Raw genomic sequence first — 9,388 nt, forward strand, 5'->3', positions numbered from 1 at the left:
TTGGTGCCAATCCTCGTGTTCGGTCAGAGTTTTTTTGCGGAAATCTTGGGGATGATGTGTACTATTGGTTTGATCACTTCACGGTGATTGCCATATATCATTCTTAGGATGATGCTTGACGTTTGCGTGAGTTTCTCACGTGTCTCCAAGGGACAATAATGGTTTGAGTGTAGCCACTCGTGGGGTTGGAGTGTTCTCCCGGACATCTTTAAACGCGCATTCGGACATGCTCACGATTGTGATGATGCCTTTTAGCAATTGCATTGTCTTCGTCAAGGGTCATATGAGTCGATGATGCAATTTGGCGTTCGTTTCCGAAGCCTCTTGCTTTATGCAGAGCCAAATATGTCAAAGCGAATCAAGCTAGGAATGTTATGGCCAGCACTTCGTCAAAATCTTGTCGAACTTGTGCATGCATTTACTCCAGCCACCCTTAAGAATGTCACCATCAATTGAGTTTAGTTGTTCAATTGCAATCATATGGCATCAAGCAATTGCACTAACTATTGCTCCAAAGTCAAAGGAGGAAACTACTATTCTACCATGAAGATGAATGGAAAGGAAAGAGCAAAAGAAGAGAAATGAGAAGAAAACTAGAAGGAAAGGGAAATCTAGACAATGGAAAAGTTAAATTTAAACCAAAATTCTAAAAGGAAAGAACAAAAGAAAGGAAATGGAAAAATCTAGATCTAAATGATGCAAAAGCTAAATTTAAACTAAAATCCTAAATCCAAGAACAATCAAAGGTGCCCCTCACCTCCACCAATGTAAGTGCTTAGAATATGGAAAGGGATTACAAAAAATGTGTATATCAATTAGCTTAAAAACTTTAACTTATATACAGGAGTGAACAGGAGTGAGTGGTCCGAATTTAAATCAATCAGATGGCTACTAAAATCCCACTATGCTAATATTAATATAACAAAGCAAAATTAAAGGAAATAAATTGATGCAGCAATACTAATATAATAAATAAATGAGAAATGATAAATAAATGATTTAGTAATAGATTTCCAAAAGAATGCTGTTAAATGGAACTGGATCGTGATAAACTTTATACAAATTAAATCCACTTTATCAATGCACATAAAAATCCTTATACTTTATGACTTGTTCTTCCCAGTCTTTGGGAAACGAAATTTCTCTTCTTGAAAATCATACAAGCCAGCTGATTTGATTAAGCAAAATCATTGCTTCGAAGAAAGCAAAAGGGAGAGGAGTAATCTGTATACACGAGGTTGGATCTACTGAAGTCCATAGTAGCTCGTACAAGGTTCCTGCCACAAAAAAAAAAAAGGAATAAGAAAAAATCACCACCAAAAACAATAAGTGAAAAGATGATGAAGTACCTCTAAGTGGCTATCTCGGCCCAGACAGCTCCACCGCGTGAAGATTGTCCGTGGAGTCGATGATCCAGTCTGATGCTCTCTGGGGGACGAAATCCATCTCTTGGTTGCGGACAACCTCCACCTTTTGCCATTCTTCCCATCGCTCGGCAAGGCCGTCGCCTTCGAGCATCCGGACGACGTCTGCCATCTTTGGCCTGTCGTTGGGAGAGACTTGCGTGCAGAGCAAAGCCACCTGGATGAGTTCCTCGACTTCACCCAAGTCGTACGTGTTGTGAAGATCGGAATCGACGAGCTGGACGACTTTTTTCTCCCGGAGAAGTCCTTTCACCTGAGCAAAATAGCAGCCAAGCCAACGCAACGCATAAGAAGCCTGAGAGAAGTAAAATAAAGCGCGCACGTACCCAGTCGAGAAGCATCACATCGTCGTCATTCGCCAATCGTGCAAGATCGAAGGCCCTTTGCCCGGTGATGAGCTCCAGAAGCATGATACCGTACCCGAAGACGTCTGTTTTCTCGGACGACTTGCCGGTGGACAAGTACTCTGGCGCGATGTGACCAATGGTACCACGAACGGCAGTTGTTACGTGCGTGTCTTTGTAATCCATGAGCTTTGCCAGTCCAAAATCACCAACCACTGCTTCGTATTCCTCGTCTAGCAGGATGTTTGCCGCTTTTACATCGCGATGGATGATTTTGGGATCACAATGGTCGTGCAGGTAAGACAAGCCTCTTGCTGATCCCAAAGCAATGCGCTTTCGGGTAGGCCAATCAAGTGATGGCTCCCCTGGATTTCGTTCTGAAACAACACAAGTGTTAGAAAGTGAGGAAGAAAATGAAAGAATAAAAAAACTCACTCACCTCTTAGCCGAGATGCTACACTTCCATTCGCCATATATGGATATACGAGTAAGCGTTCGGTGGGAGTCATGCAGAAACCTCGTAGGCGAAGAAGGTTTCGATGAACAGCCATACTGATCATTTCCACTTCTGTTTGAAATTGCAGCTCTCCACCCGGACTGCGTTCTTCTTTAAGCCTTTTAACGGCTACTAGTGAGCCATCCGACAATCTCCCCTTGTACACTTTGCCAAAACCACCTCTCCCAAGGATGTTTTTGTTACTAAAACCATCGGTAGCCACTTGCAGTTCTCGCAGAGAGAATCTTTTTAGTTGTCCTAAATGAACTTCGGGGTCTTCTTCAGCTGGTCATTAGAACGGTACAAAGGGTAAGAACAAACAAATAGCACCCAATAAACTTACCAGGAACGTCAAAGTAAGCTTCCGGTGGCCTCCGTCTTCTCCACCAAGCAAATCCAATGGCCGGAGCAGCAAAAAGAAGAGCAGCGCCAGCAGCAACTCCACCAGCAATAGCTCCAGTGTTTGACGAGCTTGATGACTGTGTTCTCCCTAAGAAGAATTTTAAGTTCTTAAGTTAGAAAAAATTGAAGTTCCAAAGCTAAGACATTGCAGTACCATTGTTTGCTCCAGATGGCGGTGCTAAATATTGAGGTGCAGGAGTCAAAGGTGGGCCGTTGGGACATCGTTTATTGACTGCTTGTCCACAAAGATCTCTATTATTGTTGAAACTGAAGACATTCTGGTTAGTTATAGGACAAAGAATGCTGTTGCTTCATATCTACCTGATAGGAGTGAACAGGGAGAAGGATCCATTCGTAGGAACTGGCCCAGATAGATCATTGTTAGAAAGATCACTGCAAAAGTGTCAATAAGTTAAACGTCAAAAAGAACAGGCAGACCAAGCGTTACTCACAGTACTTGCAAGCCGTTTATATTTGTAAGCGACATGGGAATACTCCCAGACAGAGAATTGTTGTTGAGACGACTGCATAAGATCCTGCGTGAGACGATAAGCGTGCGAAAAGTGCTAGCTTACAGGAATCTAAGCTTAGTCAGACGCCCAATTGTATCTGGTATCGAAGATGTAAAATTGTTCTGGTACAAATCTAGGCTCACCAGGTTGGATAAGTTGCCTAGCTCAGGTGGAATTTCTCCAGTGATGTTATTACTGTACAGTTCCCTGCAAATCAAAGACAAAACCAAGCAAGTGCTTTTAGTTGGTACTTTGATCTTTTGATTAGAACTCACAAGTACTGTAAGTGGCTTAGACGACCAAGTGATGGAACTAGCGTTCCCGACAGAGCTGCATTACCGAGATCTCTGAAAAGAGCCAAAAGAGCGTCAGTCTAAAAGCCCACCACCACTGTTCTTCTGGTCAAAACTTACACTCTAGTGACGAAATTATCATTGTCGCAAGTAACATGGAACCAAGTACAGGGATTCACCAGCGTCGAGTCCCAGCTCTGGAGAACACTGCTCGGGTCCGTGAGCGAGGTCTTCAAATCGTGGAGAGCATCACCTGGAAGCAAGAAATTTCGCCTCTATAGCCTCGGACTCGCGAACAAAGGAATCTCAATACCTTCGGCGTTGCCATAGACGCGAATCACGGCGCGGAGCAGCAGCGCCAGCACCAAGATCCCGATATTTGCCATCGCCCCGGCTCGCCGTGGCCGCACAGCAATCAGATCCACCGCCGCCCCGTCGCCGCTACGGCATTTCGAGACCTCGGCAAATCACCTGGTAGCGAGCGCCAGCGATCGCCAGGGCGCGATCAAAATACCGCGCCGCGAGCTCGAATTGTGTCTAGAACCGCGCTGCCGCCTCGCATTGCTCCATCCTGGCGCATCGACGGCCCCGCATTCCTCCCAAAACCCAACCCTCAATCGCGGAATCCACTGTACAGTCACTTGGACGGGCTGTCACACGTCCGCCTATGTCAGCCGTTGGATCTGCCACGTCTGCGCGATGCCGATGGCATCGGAGGAATTTTCTTTTCACTCCCGGTCAAAGCTTCGACAAACTGGCGGGTACATTTGGAAATTTATTCAGAGTCACCACGCATGTGAAAATTGACCGGCGATTTCCACTGGCGAGATGTCGACCGTCCACGTGGCCGCCATCGCACAAGCGCTATATGTACATACGGATAGATGCCCCCGGCATATTGTATTATGCGGCGTATCGCTGGTGAGCTAGCATTCGTTTCGTCCGGGGGCTCTCGCTGCTGTGGCTTTGCGCTTGGAGCTCTCTCGAGAGGCTCTGGACGAGCCTCTTTTGCGTCTGGCTCTCGATGAGCTTGGACAATCCCATCTCCTTCACTGCTCTCCAGCTCTGCGAGAGAGATCAAACAAATCTTTTTAGAAACTTTGGCAGGAAACGAAGAACCAAAAAGAGTGTTTTTGTACATCTGGAAGCTGGAAGTTCTCGGCCTCTAGCAAGTGAACGACGTGTCCCATTGTTGGTCGCTTGCGTACGTCCGGATGGACGCACTGGAACGCTGTGATGAGCGCCTTCTTTAGAGCTCTAGGCGATGGCTTCTCTTCGAGCCTGGGATCGGCAATATCGTCCATGCGTCTCGTAGCGAGCATGAGCTTCAGCCAATCCACTAGATTAACCTGTTGAGAAGTTCGCTAGAGCTAAAGCATGGTTTTTTTTTTCAAGAGTAAAGAGCTAACCTCCCCAGGTGGTCTTGAGTAATCAACGGGATCTCGTCCAGTGACAACTTCCATGAGAAGGACGCCAAAGCTGTAAACGTCGCTCCGTTCGTTGAGGAGTCCCGTGTTCGCGTACTCGGGAGCAACATATCTGCCAAAAAAAAATATATGTCGGCTTCACAAACTTAAAAACAGCATCTGCAATGCGCGTACCCAAAAGTACCCATGACTCTAGTCATCACGTGTGTTTTCTCGCAACCAAGGAACTTAGCAAGGCCAAAATCGGAGACTTTGGCGTTCCAGTGACTATCGAGGAGAATGTTACTCGCTTTTATGTCTCTGTGAACGATCTTCGGTTCTATAGCTTCGTGCATGTAGGCCAGTCTAGTTAACAGCGGTGAGAAAGAAAACGTTAGTTGTTTGCTTCGATAAAAACAAGAGCAAGAGCGCGCACCCTTTCGCTGTTCCAAGGATGATTTTCATGCGTGAATCCCAGCTAGGTGTTTTAAACCGAGAAGTTTTGCCGTGAAGCCACTCGTCCAAGTTACCATTGTTGACATATTCATAAACCAATATTCTGCGTGTCAAGGCATGAGAAAGAATCCGATGAGGAAAAAACTTCACCTGTGATCGCCTTCCGCACAGAAACCGAGCAACTTCACGAGATTCTTGTGCCGCACTCGACCGATTGTCTCAACTTCGACGAGGAATTCTTTCTCCGCTTGATCTCTGAAAAGAGGATTTTAGTGGTGAGCTGCTTTGAAAGGAAAAGAAATGGTTCCTTACTTGTTGGTGAGGTACTTGCAAGCCACCATCGTTCCATCTGAGACGGCTCCCTTGTAAACTATACCATAGCCACCTTCACCAATTATGTTTCTCTCCGAGAATCCACCAGTGGCGATCTCAAGTTCCTCCAAACAGTACCAATTGCCCCAACCGAGATATGACGAAACTTGCTGCTGGGGAGTGAACGAGACTGTCGTTCCTGAATTGCTCTCACTGTCCTGGGACACAGCCATCTCGGTGTCTGTCACTGGCGGGGAGTAATCTAAGCTGCTGCTCTCCACCACATCCCCGTGCTTGAAAATCCTGAAACTGCTCGAATTCCTCCGGACAGAGTACTCAAACGTATCGAAGCTCGGAGGTCTGCGAGAAATTCTCGCGCTCGGTTCTGTCCTGACTTCCGGGATGTCTTTCGGAGTGCTGGGTATGTCGTGCACGCTTCTAGACTTCCCCTTCCTGGATTTTCTCCTCCAACGTATAGGCCACACCGCTAGAAAGAATAATGAAACCATAAGACCTCTTGCCTCGTCAAGTGTTGTTCCAGATTTCGGAGCACTGCGTGTAGACTCCGAGGCCATCTTCTTCCAGGCTCACCATGCTGCTGCTACTGCTGGGGGGATTGTTCTCTGTCAAGCCTGTCGAGTAAACAAAGAGACAAAACCACCTGAGAGACCGGATTTTCAAAGAAAAACAAAGCACGCAGGAAAAGCTCGCTGCTAAAAAGGCGCATACTTCCGGCCAACATTGAAAAGCATTAAAGCCTTGCAGGGAGCGAGTCAGAGGACCAAAATAACATACCTGGCAAGAGCTCTTCAAACTGTTGGTGGCGATGGCGAGGAAGAGGAGGAGGAGAGCAGGGCATTGGAATGCTTCGCTCTCGCCCCTTACTTCCATTCTTAAAACCATAACCAAGCGAGGAGGAGGAGCTACCTTCGCTACCTTCTTCTTGGATGGTGTTTGCTCGCGACAATGACATCCAGCCTGACTAGAAAGGAACGTAAGCTGCTGCTTCCATCGCATCCAAATCCATGACAAAGACCTGCTAAAAACACCCACACGGTCCATGGAAAAGTTTAGTCGAAACAACAAAGGCGCACCAGTTAACCGACAAAAAGAAGGCTCTCCAGTCGTCTCGAGCATCATGGAGGGATTTGAGTGTAAGGAAAGAAGCCAAGTAGCTACCAAAAAGAAAGAGAGAGAAAACAAATGTGTGAAGCGCGATAGAATCTAGAAAGGGAGCTCAACAATCAAGCAATGCTGGTGTGCTTTCAAGTCTAGCGCAAGAAAGAACAGTATACCAACCAGGAGGAAACTTTCCACAAGAACAGTGGACTAGATTATATCAAAGGAATTCTTTAGACTTACCTTGGAATGGACGATGTTGAGAGGTGATCGATCGGGGCGGCCCCATCGCCCTCGCACCGAACGATTCGCGCCATGGATCTGAGCAGCGCGCCGCTCTAAATTGCGGAAAGGATAACGGATCTCTCCTCGCATTCAATGCGCGGGCGATGAGGAAAAAGTATTTTAGGGTTCTTGGGAGATTTAGCCCATGGGCAGCTGGCACTGGCGATGGCGAAGCGCCAGCTTCAGTGGCAGTGGCGCTGGCAGCGGCGGCAAGGATCTGAGGAGAATGCGCAGCGAGATTGGCAGATTTATGCACAGGAAGAGCTTGGTGAGAGCGATGTTTGCCGTGGGCGTGGCCTGGGCGCTGTTCGTGCTTGTGATTTGGGGAATGCTGCTGGTCGCTTGTGGATCTGTGTCGATCACGGTGGAATCTGCCGGTATGAGCTCACGCACGGAGTTTTTCCGGTGATTTTTATTTGGTTTTGCATTGTCTCAGGCCAATGCAAGAAGAAGAGCCAGACTTTCCAGTTTTTGGACGCGTGGGGATTCATTCCAAAGCCAATTCACCGTAAGAATCGATGCACATTCATCGTAGTTTCTTCGTCCTTGATTCTTGACAGAACTTCTTCGGTTTCTTTTTTTTCTTTTTTTCACGCAGGATGCTCTATACCGGTTGCTAGAAATCCACAGTTCGTGCAAATTCCATCGTTCCGGCATGACAGTTCTATACTCCGAAAGCTCACATACATCACAAACGATAGAGTTGCCGAGGCTGATCAAAGCAAGCGTCCACTATTTGGCGGCTATCAGACATGGAAGGAGAGAGACGAGAGTTTTAAGATCAAACCAGCAATGCAGGTGAGTGAGCTCTTCTACTGCTTCGATTCCGTTTTTTGATGCATTTTTGCGTGGTAGTGCTTGATAGAATCGTCCTGTCTCTTTGGAAACTTTGTAGGTTCATTGTGGATTCATGAATAATTCTGGGGGTGACATTCATCCACGGGACAAGACATATCTCAAGAGGTGTGAATTTGTGGTTGCCTCAGGAATTTTTGACGGCTACGACATGCCTCACCAGCCTTCCAACCTGAGCGACGCCTCTCGATCGCTCTTTTGCTTCGCCATGGTGGTGGACGAGATCTCTCTGGACAGCATCAAGGCCGAGGGCTTGCTCACCGAGGACGACAAAGGAGGGAGGTGGTCAGGCATCTGGCGGCTAGTTCTTCTCAAGAACTTGCCGTATGACGAGCCTCGCCGGAACGGCAAGGTACCCAAGCTCCTCACTCACAGGATCTTTCCAGCGGCGAAGTATAGCATCTGGATCGATGGAAAGATGGAGCTGGTCGTGGACCCAATTCTCATACTTGAGAGGTTTGGAACCTCCAGCGTCTCTCTCACTCTTGTTTCTAACTCGTTTGTTCGTTCGTTGCATAGATATCTCTGGCGAGGCGGGCATAAGTTCGCCATCGCTCGACACAAACACCACAAGAGCATTTACGAAGAGGCCGATGCCAACAAGCGGAGGAAGAGATACGCGAGGCCGCTGATAGACAAACACATGGAGATCTACAAGCGCGAAGGCATGCAACCATGGAGCAAAGCCAAGCTCCCAGTTCTTAGCGGTAAGTCAGCTCCAATTCTTCCAACGTTCCTCGGAGCAAAGTTCGATTTTTCCAGATGTTCCAGAGGGAGCAGTGATCATCCGCGAGCACACTCCACTCACGAACTTGTTCTGCTGCCTGTGGTTCAACGAGGTGAACCGATTCACGCCGCGCGACCAGCTGAGCTTCGGCTACGTTGTCCACCGATTGAACGGCTCCTTCCCCTTGTTCATGTTCCCAAACTGCGAGTACAACGCGCTCTTCGTCCTCCACAAGCACACGCGCGAGCACTCGTCCAAGGTGGAATGGGTGAAGACGCTGGACGAGCTCAAGGACGAGAGCATCGCGTTCGAGACGAGGGCCGGGCTGGGCTTGCTCGGGGATCGTTGACCGCCCGTTGGCCGACCGTTAATCGCAGCCGGAATCCAACGGCTGCGATAACCATATAAAATCGTCTAGGGGGGGATTTCTAGGGTTCTAACACAAAATGGAAGAGGAGGTAAATGACGCTCGTGACAGGAGAGAGAGAGTGATGAGAGATCCATTCTTTCTGTCAGAGCTAGATGTCATAGTACAAAAGCCTAGATCACGCGTGTTGGATGGAGGAGCGAGGCTAGCGCTTGAAAATGTGCCCAGGTCTAGGCATATGCAAACGGATTCACAGTACATCACACGAGTTCTTCGGATGGCAGCAGCACGCCAGTGCTCAATCTTTCCGTAATATCCAGTCCAAGCGCTTCCGGGGAGGTTTCTAGCAGCTCTGGGGCGAGCGCGATCGAGGATTCAACCGATTCAGAA

General features: G+C 47.9%; 3 protein-coding genes across 4 annotated transcripts; 1 reads left to right on the forward strand and 2 right to left on the reverse strand.

The window, feature by feature from the left end:
- Positions 1–1,068: 1,068 nt before the first annotated feature.
- On the reverse strand, positions 1,069–4,088 carry LOC9638502 (LRR receptor kinase BAK1). The gene is made up of 12 exons (XM_002976930.2): positions 3,785–4,088; positions 3,592–3,724; positions 3,454–3,525; positions 3,242–3,385; positions 3,119–3,190; positions 2,988–3,059; positions 2,821–2,933; positions 2,608–2,754; positions 2,208–2,549; positions 1,751–2,145; positions 1,350–1,677; positions 1,069–1,277 (listed from the first exon to the last, which is right to left on the reverse strand). Exons 1-11 carry the CDS (start codon positions 3,855–3,857, stop codon positions 1,360–1,362), a joined length of 1,881 nt encoding a protein of 626 aa, XP_002976976.1. The 5' UTR covers positions 3,858–4,088; the 3' UTR covers positions 1,069–1,277; positions 1,350–1,359.
- A 138-nt stretch (positions 4,089–4,226) lies between these two features.
- Positions 4,227–6,645, reverse strand: LOC9638503 (probable receptor-like serine/threonine-protein kinase At4g34500). The gene is made up of 8 exons (XM_002976931.2): positions 6,441–6,645; positions 5,646–6,277; positions 5,484–5,588; positions 5,314–5,436; positions 5,073–5,243; positions 4,881–5,010; positions 4,611–4,820; positions 4,227–4,536 (listed from the first exon to the last, which is right to left on the reverse strand). Exons 2-8 carry the CDS (start codon positions 6,218–6,220, stop codon positions 4,375–4,377), a joined length of 1,476 nt encoding a protein of 491 aa, XP_002976977.2. The 5' UTR covers positions 6,221–6,277; positions 6,441–6,645; the 3' UTR covers positions 4,227–4,374.
- A 385-nt stretch (positions 6,646–7,030) lies between these two features.
- Positions 7,031–9,261, forward strand: LOC9638504. Of its 2 annotated transcripts, none has more exons than XM_024681806.1 (6): positions 7,031–7,426; positions 7,486–7,557; positions 7,648–7,847; positions 7,945–8,360; positions 8,424–8,611; positions 8,676–9,261. In XM_024681806.1, the coding sequence occupies exons 1-6, from the start codon at positions 7,195–7,197 to the stop codon at positions 8,978–8,980; spliced, it is 1,413 nt and encodes a 470-aa protein (XP_024537574.1). In that variant the 5' UTR covers positions 7,031–7,194; the 3' UTR covers positions 8,981–9,261. The 2 variants fall into 2 exon arrangements, with proteins under 2 accessions (XP_024537574.1, XP_002976845.2); XM_002976799.2 differs by having other exon boundaries at positions 7,032–7,426; positions 8,667–9,261.
- The last annotated feature ends 127 nt before the right edge of the window (positions 9,262–9,388 follow it).

The sequence above is a fragment of the Selaginella moellendorffii genome, unplaced genomic scaffold (genome assembly GCF_000143415.4).
Source record: "Selaginella moellendorffii unplaced genomic scaffold, v1.0 SELMOscaffold_32, whole genome shotgun sequence".
NCBI classification, from domain to species: Eukaryota; Viridiplantae; Streptophyta; class Lycopodiopsida; order Selaginellales; family Selaginellaceae; genus Selaginella; species Selaginella moellendorffii.